Source organism: Lepisosteus platostomus, chromosome 27 (genome assembly GCF_059453375.1).
Source record: "Lepisosteus platostomus isolate fLepPlt1 chromosome 27, fLepPlt1.hap1, whole genome shotgun sequence".
NCBI lineage: Eukaryota > Metazoa > Chordata > Actinopteri > Semionotiformes > Lepisosteidae > Lepisosteus > Lepisosteus platostomus.
This window is the reverse complement of record NC_142637.1, coordinates 5517294-5531985: the sequence shown is the minus strand read 5'-3', so window position 1 is coordinate 5531985 and position 14692 is coordinate 5517294. Positions and strand designations below refer to the sequence as shown.

Genomic DNA, 14692 nt, shown 5'->3' with positions numbered 1-14692 from the left:
TCAATTTAAGCTTTTTTTATTTAATAAAACTTTGGTATTAATAATTACATTCTGGTTGCAAAAAAAAACAAACCCATTTGAATTCACTGTATGTTCCCCCAAAAACAAAAGTACCACATTTTCACATGAACCTCAACTGCGGAGGAGGACTAGTATTTACATCAATGTCCCAGATGGAATGCAGATCAAGTATCCAATTGCCTTCCTTCCTACCCAAAAAAAAACTATGCCTCAAAACAAATTACGTTTTACAACAGGATCGAAGATTCCCCCACCCCCCTCAGTCAAACGCTAGTTTGGACATCTCACCCCCCCCAAAAAAAAAGCCTAACCTGTAAACACGGACATTACATCTCTTAAGATCTAGGGGTGGAACTGAAGGGAACAACAGTGTCACATCTGACAGCAGAATGCCCTGATAGATCATGAAGATAATTCATAAAAACTAAGGATGCAGTGCTTTATGAGCATTTCTCCACACTTCTGTGCTACTCGTTTGATTTACACATGTGCAGAACACATCTGGGTGAATTCGTGGTTTTAAGGATGCAGTAAGAAAAAGGCTCAGTGCTTTGAAACACACAGAATGCATGTCAGACTAAAAAGTAAAAAAATATTTCTATAAAAAGATGATTGATTTTCTGTGACCGATTGACAGAAGATACCGCTGTTTAAATGAGAGGACCCAACAGTCTTAACTGTTCATTATCAACAGTTAATAGTAATTATTTCACAACAAAATATTTCTGGCAATTGTTCATTTTTAATGCTGCACAGTTGGGTACAACATTTCGCATTTCCAAAACAGGCTGTTGAAGGTATGGCTTGGGATTCACAGCCATAAAAGAAAAAAAAAATACATGATAGATTTTGGGAAGAGCTCTAAGAAAACAAAACCCGCATACAAAAAATAAAAAAAAACATCTGATTGAGGAGGTGCACAAAAATGCTTCATAGATCTGAAGTTTATTTTTACAATTTTCCTAAAACTGTTATTTGAATCCTTTTTTCTCAGTAAACACCAAGAGGTGTTTTAGAAGCACAGTGGATGTTAGCACTGAGCACAGCTTCCAGGCACGAAGCACGACTCGGCAAATTCCCCCCTCTGGACTTCATCGAGGCACCACCTTCTCTTAACTGCTTAGAGGGACTACGGCATAGGGATTAAAAAAAAAAAAACAACCATGTGAACACGAGCCATGAGTTTAAATAAATTAAAATACAATTCTGCACTCCTCCATTGCTTTCATGGTGCTGTAGTAAAGCACCGGGGTGTGTGAGCAGCCCTGGGCTGGGAGAAAAGCAGGCAGAGGCCATGTGCATGCGAGAGTCGCGCTCAGAGAGCGCAGACACCTCTATCTTTCAGGCAGAGCCACATGAGCTCTTTATGGTATGGCGGGGAAAAAACAAAACAACAATGTTTGTGACTGGGAGAATCTCACCCCTTTACTGTTATGTCACTGATGTGTCATTTATTTAGGAAAATAAAAGCTAGGAGGGGGCAATCGGTGCCAATTATAAAAAAATAAAATTGCGGGAGAGGAAAGGAGAAGTTGCAGCAGAGGCTGGCGCCTGTATCTTCTGCGAGGATGTGCGGCCACAGTCCCTGGGCTGCCAACTGACCCCAGTCTAGAGTTCGTCTTTCGTTGGAGCTTCGGTTTCCGTTGAATCCTCTTCCTCCCCCTCCTCCTTCTTGTCCTCCTCGTCGTCCTCCTCCTCGCCTTCCTCTTCGTCCTCCTCGTCATCCTCCTCCGTCTCCTGCTCCTTCTTGTTTTTCTCCTCCTCCTCACGCTGCTTTCTCTCCTCCTCTTCCTGCTTCTCCTTCATTTTCTTCTCGGGCTCCTGCAAGTTAGGAAGGAAGGACCATTTAGATCAGGTGTCCCAAGACCAGACATCGTTCAGACATCACGCCACACCATAACGGACACCTTTCTCCTCATGCTGCGCTCTTGCACAAGCTGGTGGATGTGCTCTCCTTTAGGCTACAGTCATGCAACCCTAGGTCTACACTTTGGAAGAGTGCAGCTTTTCCCTGCTTCTGCCAGTATTCAATCGTAGTCAGTCACAGGCTCAGTGCGCACACTGTAGCATTCCCCAGACAGTGGCACACTCCACTACACAAAAAAAAACACCTTCTGCTGCAGACAATATTAAAATTTCTGCAGTGTAGGTTCCTAGGGTGTGATGTCACTTCTGAAACACACTCAGTGGCACTGAACCCTCTTGTGCATCCAACTCACTTGTTTCCTCTGCCTGTAGTTTCCCAGATTTCCAAAACCCATGACCCCCAGTGTATGCTGGTTTCATTCCAGAAGGACTTCCACCTGGCTAATGAGTTACATTTCTTCCTTAGAGAAATACATTGTCAAAGCTAAACCAATTCAAAAGCCATGACTCAGCTAAAATTGTCCTTCACTAATAATGTTGGAACAAAAACCAGCAGACACTGTAATCCCAAACACTTGGGCTGGGAAACTGAGCTATCAGAGGAGCTCCTTCACCTTTTCCTTGGAAGGATCTGAAGGAATCCACTCGGACAGCACAGATGGGCTTCTAGGTCAGTTGACAATGCTTTAACATTGGAATCTAAGTCTCTAAGATTTCAGACATGACATGAATGACAATTTGGAGATCAGATCCTACAACTTCGAGGCTACAATTTCATTTGAAGGTTCTCTGAATTTCCTGTGCGATGTACCTTGGTCACTCCCCAGGTCTCTTTGCCAAACTCTTCTGCAGCTTTTTCATCGTCCGTGATCAGGAAGTTATCGAAGATGGTGCCAGATTTCACCTGTGTGCATTAGAACACTCGTCAGCATCAACAGCAGGAACAAAGGCCCTCTCGTAAACCATTTCAACAGCGTGCTCTCAGAGAAGTCTGAACACACCTGCCACAGGTCCAGACCCAGCACCCCGATGTTGTCAAACTTGTAGATGGTGGAATCGGGGGTGTACTCGGGGTTGTCAATTTCGGGGTGGACCCAGACGCCTTTGTAGTTGGGGTTGTCAATCTGCTTCGGTTTCCACTCTCCCTGCAGCAAAACAAGGGGGAACAAAAAAAGCTGTTTCTAACGCTACACGCAGGAGTCAGTCCCGGCATCCCTACAAAGATAAGGGAAGAGAAAAAGAAAAACTTTCCCGGGGAAAACAATAACCATGAAGAAGTTTAGCTAGAATAAAATAACCCTTTCTTTCACTTTATCTTGAGTTCCGATTGCTCCTTTTAAATTACAATGCTTATAGTAGTCCACAGCTGTATCACCTCCTGTCATGCACTGACCCAGCCTGTTAACAGGATGGGATTCCACCCCATAGGGCCTCACTAATAGGTTTGTGTAAAGGCATGACTCCACACTGCAGCACAACTTCTGTATTTACTCAAACGCTGGCAAGAAAGTAATGCCCCTTAAAGATGCCAGGCTTCTTCCTCGAGACCCACCCCGCCCACTGAACCGCCAATGGTCCAGGAGAGGTGACATCGCCCCAGCCCTTACTCCCTGCTCTCCATACCTTGTACTCGGGGTTGGGGATCATGGGCGGCTCCCACTCTCCATCCATCTCCTCATCCCAGTCTTCGGGTTTCTTAGCATCGGGGTCAGGGATGTTCTCAGGCTTGTCCCAGTCCTGAAAATCAGAAGCATGCATCAGAGAACCCGCACGGTCCCACGACCGGTACAGGGGTCACAATCAGACATCCCCTTCCATAACAAGAAGGATTACAAAGTGCAAGAGGGAAAGAGGAGCAAATGTTTTTGCAACTCGGGCAACACTCTACAGGATGTGTACTGGTGCAGTCGACAGTTAGGAAGAGACAGAAGCGATTCGATTCTGATCACTGGCGGAGGGAATGCCCCAGGTGGAGGGACGAGCCCATCAGAACCATCAAGTCCACTAGGAGAAACAAGCAGAGGAGCTCCTGCAGGGGGGGCGACCGGGAGCAGGGAGGGGTGAGAAGTGGGCACTGGGTAAAGGGGTGAGGATTATACCCGTCCATGGTCGTGCAGAAGTGGCCAAAGAGCGGCGTGGCTCTTACCTCAGGCTTGACATCTTCGGGGTCGTCGATCTTGGCCCGGTCATCCCAGTCCTCGGGCTTCTTGGCATTGGGGTCCTTGATCTTCTTGGGGGGAAGGAAGTCCCAGTCCTCCTCCAGGGTGCCCGACTCCACCTTCTCGTTGTCGATCTTCACCTCGTAGGTCTGGTCAGGCCGCAGAATCAGGGTGTACAAGTGCGTCAGCTCGTCATCCTGCAGGGATGGGGAGACACAGGAAAACCCACATGAGGAAACAGGAAGTCTGAGCCTCTGACCGTGACTGGAGCCCAGTTGGGTTCATATCAGTGATCCATCCATACAGATTTTACACCTTGATTAGGGATTGGAGACCCTATATACCCCAATTCTGCAGGGACAAAGCTGTCAGTCAGATGGCCTCAGCTGATGTTGGTGTGAAATGTCTGTCTGCAATTAATCATTAGTTTTGTCCAAATGTACAAGCAAAATTTAAAAAATAAATCTAGGCTAACACACAAATTTAAGATGAGGCCAATTCCCCCCCCACCCCAGAACAAGAAACAGGACCTAAGAGTGTCTTTAATGTTTAATGTTTTTGGCTTGGCAGAGGTTATTTATAGCTTACAAGTATCTGTTTATCCTTGACAGACAAGCACAAAGAAAAACATTTAATGTTCATCGGTGGCATCGCTAGGGCACCGTTTCCATGGACACAGCTCCAAGAAGAGTAAAGAGAGGGATTAAAACTCCGCCAGCAGGTATGAAGAGGGACACGGATCACTAACCTTGCACTTGATTTCCTTCTTGATGAGGTGGTTTTTGCCCTTGTAGTTGAAGATGACGTGAACCTTCTTGGTACTGTAACCACAGATATCGGGGCCTGTGGAAATGTTGAAAACTTAACATTGACCTTCTCTGAAATACAAACGATATTCAATTTTCTTTAGATACCACATGCACTCATCACATGTCCCACTTCCTGGATTTGAACCGAGAATCAATGTCTCCCAACCCCCCCCCCCAACAGAAATATTGAATTTTGGTTCTCTTCTCAGATAGAAAACAATCCGATACTGTTCCGGTTTGCTTGCAGTGGCTACATTTAAACACACGGGTGTACACTTTCTCACGCTTCCTTCGACTAAAACGGACAAGACGGGCAATGGCATGCTGGGAAGGAAAACGTGGCCGGCCGACTGACCAAACATGATGTAGTACTGCGAGTCTCCGTGCATGTCGGCCTGGTCCAGGTCGGCGGGGAACACCTTGACGTATCCGCCGCCGCAGTCGATCTTCTGCTCGTGCTTGACCGTGAACTGGACCACCAGGGTCTTGCCCTCGTTGCTGAAGGCCTTGAACTGGGAAGAGAGTGCGTAGAAGCGGGCGTCCTGACTCGTCTGCAGACCTGCAAACACAACCCGGGCATCAGAGGGGGGCCCCACCTCGTCCCAGTCTGCACAAGACCCTCTTGGCAAGAGCAGGAGCTTTTGATCCCCCCCCAGCTTCGCAATTATTCTCTCACAATCGGCTTCGCTGAGAACGTTGCCACTTTCATTGTAAACCAAGATACGTCCTTCATTCATTTTCAAGAGCAGAAGAAGACACATGTCCCGAGGAGAGTCCGACAGTTATAACTCAATGTGGTTTGGATGGATCCACTGTTTAAGACCAAGTGGATTATTATTTAAGGCGAGTCAAGCATTGCTGCTTAGAACAGCCCATCACGAGAGAACATTAAGTAATGCTTTGTTTAGAGCTCAGACAATCATCTGTACTTCATTTACTAACGAATTCAGTTTTGTTTGCCTTTATTTGCAGTGTCGCAAAGCAAGTTCTATCCTCCAATGGTTCCCCCCCCCCCCCCCCCCATCAAAAAATCATGATATTTCAGAAGTGAGAAATCAAATGGGCCACATTCTTAATCAGACTAGAAACCACCTGCCCCCCCACACACAGGTGTAGAACAAAGTTGGGGGGACTTCACCCTATAAGCTAAATGATTGTGTGAGTGGGTGTCTGGATCACGCTGTCCAAACATGTCCTTGACACTCTGGCTTCCAATAAGAGAAGGCCGAATGAGACCCTGGGATCAATCAGGGACTAGCAACGAAATAGCCTCCACTCATTTGTGCCGAACGCTAACTCACCTTTGTCCTTCTCTGCGTCGCCATAGAACTTTCCTGCAGTCAGTTTCCACTCTCCATAGTCGGACTTGTGCTTGGACTCCACCCAGTGGGTCTTCCAGGCATCTGGGAAGCGAAGGGACATTTTAGAACGTTGCCGGACACAGGCAACCCTGGGATCTCAGGAGGAGAGAGGATTCCATGACAGCTACTGTACATGGTCTTTCTTGGGGAAGGTGAGGAATTAAGCAACAATAAGTGAAATGATGAGTTTCTCCACTCTGCTTGAAGAGAAACTCACTCAAACCAAACAGGCTTGTCGTGCTCGTTTCCTTCCTTGTTTACGGCAGACAGATACAATGGTCATGCCAATTATTACCAGCCTCAACTGTGCACCAGACCAGCCTGTTTCACTATGATTATAATAATCATTCTTACACTTATAGTGCTTTTCTGGACACTCCTCTCAAAGCACTTTACAGGTAATGGGGTCTCCCCTCCACCACTACCAGTGCATAAAGCCCACTTGGGTGATGCGACAGTAGCCAAAGTCCACTCCACATACATTAGCTACGAGTGGGGAGGAGAGCAGAGTATTTAACTGCTATTATTCAAGATTTTTTTCAAACTATTCTATTTAACAAGTAATAGGTTTATTCCATGCTGAAAAAAGAAGAAAGAACACACAACGTTTCAGCGACGAGCTGGTGTCCCCCCATGAAGAAGACTCCACGGCCGAAACGTTGTTTTTTCCTTCTTCTTTTTTCAGCACAGGAATAAACCTATTACTTGTTCCTTTGCAGCCTACGCATGCTGACGCAGCTCCCCACCTGAACTACTATTCTATCTAACTGCTACTATCCTACAATTTCGGACATTTGTTACACAACTGCAACGGGCCTTATTGTGGATCAATTTAAAGACACAGCAAGCGCAGGAAAACCGTCTCCCTGACCGAAGGATACGCAAAATAAGACTACGCAGCGAGTCTGGCTTCTGCAGGTCGGGCAGTTTTTGCGATAATGAGAACGAGGTGACTTCAGCATTGGTCAGACTTCCGGGTGCATCTCGTCCCGGGTTTGCTGCCTACAACCGCCCTGTGCTGGAACTTTCTATCAGCGCCGCACGAGGTCCCTTTTCCACGCCGCTTTCCTTCGTTTGAACTGTCGGCACAGCTCTTATCCCCACACACACACCTCACGCGTCTGGCTCTGCGTGTCAGCGTGCAAAACGCCATGCCGGTCCGTTCGACACCTACTCCAATGACTGCGACGGCGCTTTCGCTTTTAAATCCTTGAAGTTTCAGTTTCACCCTCCAAAACTGGGGGAAGCCAAAGTGCAGCCGTTTCATTTCAACTTCGGTCCAACTCTTTTTTAAAAAAAAAAAACTTAGTAATGAATGCGTGACCCGATATCTGCTAATACCGCCGAATATTGTCGTTTACGAGCGTGTGGTTATTTTTTTGCATCCTTAGAAATGAATTCCGTTTCGATTTCCTGATTTGGGCAAATGCTGGTCACATGTCTTAAGGGGAAAGAGAACTCACTTAAATTGCACGAAATCTGCAACGCGAAAGACTTTTTTTTTAACCAAGAGGAAGTTCTTACAGGCGGCTGTCCCAAGTATTTGCATTCGGGCATCTACATAATAATCGGACAATACCTTAATCCAAACGACTGTCATTGACTTGCACTGTGCGAATCGAGTATTTTCATCGCATACCACAACACCTAAATGCTGATTAAATATAAAGCATTTTAGCTGGCTAGTCATCAAAAGCAACAGTACATAAATGTGTTGTATTTACATCGAGATTTTGAATTCAGGTTAAAAAAAATCATGAAATAGTTCTACCCAGAATATTCACATCACAGTTAATTGAATCCCCCCCAAACTACGGAAGTCTTAGAAATATTACATTTTTTATATCATTATATTTTTGCTCCCGATAACGAATAGTCGCATTTTGTGAAAGGTCATGCATTTACTTTGGCGATGTATACACGCACTCGAGAAAACAGCTTACAGGACGTGAAACGGTTTCATTTTTAAAAAACTTGACACAGATGATTTAAAAAAAAATCTACTACATTTTTTTTACCTCCATCGAGAAATTGCTCTTTGAAATAAATTTCAGCATCGACGGTGATCGCCGCCAGCAACAGCGAAGACAGTAGCCCAGAAAACAGCATGCTTGCACCCCTACGACCCGATGCCCAAGAAACCTCTGCCTGCCTGCTCAGTCTGCCCAGGGTTTTTATTGAGAGTAACCTGGGAATTTCTGACTGCTATTCCTGAACAGATGGCTGCCGCTGATTGGCCCAAGCCTGGCCAATGAGGTGAGACCACGAGTTATTCCTAGGAAGTCGTCGGATTACGCCACCCCGCGCTTTGGCGCAGGCGCAGGACGGCCACGCTGAAAACAATCAACGGTCACTGGAGAAATAGAGACACCCAGGACCACAGAGCGGAAAATATGTATCTTTGCGTTTTATTTTGGGGGATTGTGTCGGGCAGTGTTTCATCGAGAGAAAAAAAATTGGACTATTCTCTTTTTGGGACTTAGTTTGAAAAAAAAAAACCCCGCTAGCAACTGGTGTATTTATTATTAGTTTGCTTTAATAAATTAAAATAAAAAACGTATTCACTGAAACAATGTTTCTTAGTACTTTGCCTCACATTTTAAAAATATTTTATCATAGAATAGTAGAAATTAAGTAGAATTAAGCAGTAGATGTAAAGTATGCATTACTTAGCTGGAAATCTTTAACATTATGTTTTTTTTAACATTTACTCTGCTCTCCTCCCCACTGAGAGCTGGTGTGTGGGGAGCGTACTGGTGCACTATGGCTGCCTTTATATGAACCAGGTGGGGGTACACACTGGTGGGGGTGGAGGGGAGTCCCATGACCTGTAAAGCACTTTGAGTGGAGTGTCCAGAAAAGCGCTATATAAGTGTAAGCAACTATTAGTATCTGGTACTCTTGACACATTTTGGTTAATACTATAGTAAAGTCAATAAAAGGAAACGGTGCTATATTGTTTGGTATGCAGACTACATTTTGAATAGAAATGGCTTTATTGAGTTTATTTGGAATAGAGTACAGCCGTTTACTGCCATTACATGCCCTTAGTTAATAAATCAACGAGATCCGCAGGCAGGATACATTTTAACCACGTCTGTCAACAGTCCACGGGAATCGGCCACTCAGGCTCGGACAGCACAAGACTGGGACGGGTTTGATTTACAACGCAGTCCACTTCTGAGTCTTCTTTCCCTCTGCCTGCAGCCTTTGAACGAAACAAGATCAAAGGAGACAGTGCCATGCAATTAAATATAACTTGTGTACACAGCTTGAACGCCATGCATGGAGTGTTAACAGTAGATGGTTTTATATGGTTTAATTGCGCAGCGCCCGAAATGTCTCACCAGAAGAGCATTTAAACTGCCTTGTACTTGAGGCTTGAGCTGCGACTCTTGAAGACCTAATTTAACCACATTCAAACTCGCTGGCGTTTTCTGTGCGGGTCGAGTAAAACCTTGGTGCAGACAGCCATATGAGTAAGATCTGGGGGGGACGTTCTAGAGTTAGACGTTTCTTAAAACGGGGCATAACACCAGCGAGCGCTGGTTATTATCGCAAAAAATGAAAGCGTCAAACCCCCAGCACGTCTCTGTGGTTTTTCAGACTGAAGAATACACTTCCTCTCAGGCCAACGGAGAGCATGATGGTGATGAAAAAACAATACGAATAGTGCTGACATACCTTCTATTCCCATCCTACAGGGGTGCTTGCTTATTCCCGATAAAGATCATTGCAGCCTGGGGTTTATCCCTGAAGCATGGGGTGAAAAACACGTCTGCACGCCAGTGCATAGCAGCGAACTTTATTTATTCAGGATGAATTAAAAGCATTCGCAGCAGAAGTGCAAAAACACGACCCCAAAGATTGCAAAGGCTTTTCACATTTGATAGCCTCAGACCCGACAGCGCAGTGCAGTAGGAGGTCGTGCTCACTGCATCCATTGTAACACTGTAGCATCAGGGCTAAATTATTTCTAAAGGTATAACAGCTAAACTCTTCTTGTCTCTTCTCTGGCTGCGCCTGGCAAGATGATTGGAGGCATCGTTCAGCAGCGAACGACTTGAACTGGATCAGAAACCAGTTGCCCATCCCAATATCACAGAACGTCATATTTAAGTATGTTTAAAAATAAAACGGCACATATTAGTTATCAGTTTATTTATTAGTTCTTAAGTTTCACAACACAGGACATTGCGTTCGGTGGCTGTTCGGAAGCCGTTTTTACACGGTTTCTTCTGCTTTAGCTTTAACATGAAATTGGAAGGAAAATTACAGATGTTTCTGCGCGTTGGCGCCTCCACACACGCGCCCCTGTGCCTATTTCAAGCAAATCTGCAGCGGGCTGCGCACCCTCGTGTCTTGGACGATGAGCGTCACCAGCCGAGTGAGACAGGGACAGCAAAAAGACACAGAAGCTCGAAAAGACGAGAAAGAGAAAAAGGAATTTCCGCAACGTCCAGTTTTGTACTTGTCTGTTCGGCTCTCAGGCGTCACTTGACAGACAGCTCTTGCAATACTGTGATTACTGTGAAATCAAGGGATGAAAATGTCTCAATGGAGGGAAGACCGAGTAGTAATTCATTAACCTTTTATGGTATAACCATAACAGGTTGCAGAACGTCTGAAATGACAGATTCACTTTTATTTCTGCAGCGGTGCAAGTGCGCTCTCTCGCTTCACGCTGGCAATGAACTGCAGCCCAGTCAGTGGGGTCTCCGCGACGCTGGGCTGCTCTGGACTGAGAATCTACAATCCTGCCACTGGCGGCTCACTGGAGACCGTCCTGTCCGCTTCTTTCAAACTGCGGACTCCCTCCACACCCTCCCCCGCTTCCTGTTCCCAGAGTCCCCCTGTTTCCGCTAACGTTGCGTTCCCCCCCCCTCTGCCTCTCATTCCTCTGGCGTTCAGCATCCTGGAGGCCAAACTCCGTTTTGGCAAGAGCATTTATTTATAGTCAATTTATTAATCATTCTTGGTAAATTTCACATCCATAAATCCAAATGGTCTAATAATACTCCCCTTTTTAGTTCTTTTGAAGTGGAGCTGAAAAACTATTTAAATTCTATGAAAAATTTGAGAAATAATAAAGCACGGCAAACATATGATATACTGTATGTAAAAAATACAATTTAATCATATAACTTACTTATTACCTCTGGCGGTTAACTGTTTATTTTTCTGTTTGTGTTTGTTCTCTTGTACCTAATTTGATCCTCTGATTGTATTTGTATTTGTAAATTCTTTACACATTTAATAAAAAATTCTTAAAAAAAAAAACTCAGTTTTGGCTGCCGGTCACCAGGAGCCAATGACTGAACTCATAGAAAGACAAATTCATATCAGAAAAAAGAAAAACCATCATATCAACCGATTGAAAAAAAAATACAAAAACACAACTATAGGAAACTTACATGTATAGAGACCACAAGTAAATTTATTATCCCCCAGGATGTTCCCAGGATGTTCCCTCTGCAATATTAGAGTGGTGTGCACCACACCCACTTGTAAAGATCCTGTAGGCCGACTGGGACGGAATTCTTGAGGCTAGTATTGATTCCAGACAGGACACTGTAATGTCTTTTATTTCCTTGGGTTTCAATTCCACCTGGCAGCCCTGGCCAAAATCGAAATCGACACGCGCATTTCCATCACTGAATCCCAGAACTGCTGCAGGGGGGATGTTTGGGCATTTGTAAGCCATCCACACAAACTGTGGGACCGCCACCCTGTGCTCATCTTCTGGGATCCATTTCTCTGTCTCGTAAGGAAGAACACCACTGACAACATGGCAGCTGGCCTCCAGTTTCTTTGCAATCTCTTCCTCCTTCTCACTCCACTGCTTCTGGTTGAAGCCGCGAGGCTGGGGTGGAGCATTGGACACAGTGAAGGTAGCGCTTTTACCTGAGGGACTGGCCATGAAGCTGTTCGGGACTAAATGCCCTCTGGTGTAATACATGTTGTAGTACATCATCTTATAATCAATTTCCACCGGCTGGCTGTCCCGAACCTTCGGGTCATTTTTGACATCTTCGGTGATTTTTCCCATGTTCTCTCCTTTCGTGGGGTTTACAAGCTGAAACGAACACAAGACAAGCGGCACAAGAGCTGATTGAGAGGGAGAAGAATAAAAAAAGCACAAAACATCGCTCGGCCTGGTTTATTAAAAAACCCAGCGCCTTTTTCGAAAAGAGAAGAGTAGGGGTGTTACCATGGTGTCTTGGACAAATGTTCCCCTGGCCTTTACCAATTTTGCCCTCCTAATAACCCCCATCTCTGAACTGTCTTCATTACTTTGTTCTCCTCCCACTGAGAGCTGGTGTGTGGTGGGCATACTGGCCCAATATGGCTGCCATCCAGGGGGTAACATTGGTGCTGGTGGAAGGGAGTCCCCATTACCTGTAAAGCACTTTGAAAAGAGTGTCCAGAAAAGTGCTAAATAAGTGTAAGGATATTATTATTATTACATCAAGCCCAGAACTGCCCCTTCAAGTTAGAAAGGAGGAAGGGGTGAACATGTGTTGCTGAGTCATGCTGCTGTTGTCGGTATCTCCATGCATCTTCACAGAAGAAGATGGTTTTTCATCCCTCACTCTGGGGCCAGAAAGAAATGCTCTCTGGAATCACTTAACTAGTGTTTCCTTACCACTTCTGCTGCTGCCAATTCTCTTTCCAGCTGAGGTCTCGATGTTACATTTGCACCCCAGCTTGAACTAATAATTGACTCGTTAAACATAACAGCGGCTTTTAAATTTGTGCCAATAATGTGAAAACTGCAAACTTTGAGGGAGAGGGAACATGATTTTAAAAAATTCGAATCAATCACATTATTAGCTTCATAAATTGTTCAAGTACACCGCCAAATGTCCAGTTAGATTTCACTGGGATCATGCGGGCCAGAAACAAGAGGTTTTGGATTCACTGGTAAATTGAAATGGTGTATTATTTATATCAAGTGGGTTATTTGTTAAATAAAATTGAAAATATTACCCTCTGATTTTGTTTAGGGTAAAAGGTCACTATGCAAAAACATACAAAGTGCTGCAGAATTTTCATACTACTGCTGTTGCTGCATTTCTCTCCATGCAAATCACAGCTGTGATAATAAAGCACATGCAAAAAAACAATTGCTAAGATAATTTTCTCCCACCCCACCTCCAACCCAGTCATCCCCAGTGGCACCTCCCAGTGCTCCCCTTGTGGCTGCATGTGTGGTTTCACCTAGCAATCTTCAAAAACTGCTCAGGCTGCACCGTGCAGACAGCAGAGCACAGCTACAGGGAAGTTACAGAGCACACAAACTCACAAAAGGCACAGTTTTCTGATGCCAATTAACCTTGATGGTGTCTCTCTGTTCCTTGAGACTAAGCCAGAGCACCTGGTGGCCAGCTACACAGTAACAGGACAGACCAGCTCCATACAGAAGGTGCCACAGACTGTAATTGGACCCAGGAGCTGTGATACAGTAATGCTGAAATGAAGCAATACACAGCGTACAACACCAGAAAAAAAATGGATATATTCAACAGAAAAGGAAAAAGCAAATATCAATTCATATACAGAACATAAATTAAACAGAAATAAAATAGGTAATTCCAAATAAAATCAGTCACACTAATAAACGATATACTACTCCACTATTGGAATTCAAAACATGCTCACATGCAATTATTTTCACACTGACAAGCGAATAGGCGTAGAGACCTCACCCAACCGTCAGATTAAAATTGGAAGACTGACCTGTGGCTCGTACTTCCATTTTTTTTCGGTGGTCTCGGAAGGGGTATCATTGGGGTCCTTATAGTTGTACAAGGAGGCGGAGTAGAGCGGTATTCGCCTTGTTTTGTCGTAGAGAGAGGCGAAATAAATTCTGTTCCTAAAGGTCTGGCACACTCTCGCATAGTTTTGACTATTAAACCCAGCCGGTTCCTCATTTTCATAAAAGAATTTCCTGCAGTCAGAATTTTTGAATGAATCTACAACCGTACCCGTTACTGTCTGCTGGGCGAGGAAGGCACTCAGCAGAAATAGCAGATACGCAAGGAAATGCATGGCTGTTGCTGCAGTCGACTGCATAAAACCCTGATCGCTTCTTATCGCTTCTGACAGCTCCTGGCTTCTGCGTCTTCTCTAGTGATCCCACGACTTCCTAGACATGCATTTTCAAATAAGATAACTTCCGTAAAGTAAACCATGTGACTTACAGGAATATTGTTTTTGAACTATCAGATATCAATTAAGTTAAATATTTCTACTTCCTGGACATGCATTTTCAAATAAGATAGCTTCCGTTAAGTAAACCATGTGACTTTCAGGAATAGATTTTTTTGAACTATCAGATATTAATTACGTTATATATTTCTAGACTTTGACTTTTTTTGAGAATTTTGACAATTAACGATTGAACTTTTCTGCCAACTGCTGAAAAATTAACGATTCAGACAGGCCTCCCTAATGAAAACCATTGGCTGTGATT

The 14692-nt window shown here is 44.6% G+C and overlaps 2 protein-coding genes across 3 annotated transcripts; both read right to left on the bottom strand.

Annotated features, from left to right (window-relative positions):
* Positions 1-8404, bottom strand: LOC148639122 (calreticulin-like). Of its 2 annotated transcripts, XM_088622489.1 has the most exons (10): positions 8235-8404; positions 6157-6258; positions 5211-5414; positions 4795-4889; positions 4034-4243; positions 3511-3624; positions 2889-3032; positions 2699-2791; positions 1624-1842; positions 1-1150 (listed from the first exon to the last, which is right to left on the bottom strand). In XM_088622489.1, the coding sequence occupies exons 1-9, from the start codon at positions 8323-8325 to the stop codon at positions 1630-1632; spliced, it is 1266 nt and encodes a 421-aa protein (XP_088478615.1). In that variant the 5' UTR covers positions 8326-8404; the 3' UTR covers positions 1-1150; positions 1624-1629. The 2 variants fall into 2 exon arrangements, with proteins under 2 accessions (XP_088478615.1, XP_088478614.1); XM_088622488.1 differs by having other exon boundaries at positions 1-1842; positions 8235-8403.
* A 1958-nt stretch (positions 8405-10362) lies between these two features.
* LOC148639121 (endonuclease domain-containing 1 protein-like) lies at positions 10363-14543 on the bottom strand. Its single transcript, XM_088622387.1, has 2 exons — positions 13957-14543; positions 10363-12292 (listed from the first exon to the last, which is right to left on the bottom strand). Exons 1-2 carry the CDS (start codon positions 14290-14292, stop codon positions 11657-11659), a joined length of 972 nt encoding a protein of 323 aa, XP_088478513.1. The 5' UTR covers positions 14293-14543; the 3' UTR covers positions 10363-11656.
* Between the last annotated feature and the right edge of the window lie 149 nt (positions 14544-14692).

Coding starts and splice junctions, on each gene's coding strand:
- LOC148639122 (XM_088622489.1), bottom strand. CDS start 8,325: ATGCTGTTTTCTGGGCTACTGTCTTCGCTGTTGCTGGCGGCGATCACC. Junction 3,625..4,033: donor CCGAAGATGTCAAGCCTGAG/GTAAGAGCCACG, acceptor TCTGATTTTCAG/GACTGGGACAAGCCTGAGAA. Junction 1,843..2,698: donor AGACCTGGGGAGTGACCAAG/GTACATCGCACA, acceptor CCTAACTTGCAG/GAGCCCGAGAAGAAAATGAA.
- LOC148639121 (XM_088622387.1), bottom strand. CDS start 14,292: ATGCAGTCGACTGCAGCAACAGCCATGCATTTCCTTGCGTATCTGCTA. Junction 12,293..13,956: donor AATGGAAGTACGAGCCACAG/GTCAGTCTTCCA, acceptor TGTTCGTTTCAG/CTTGTAAACCCCACGAAAGG.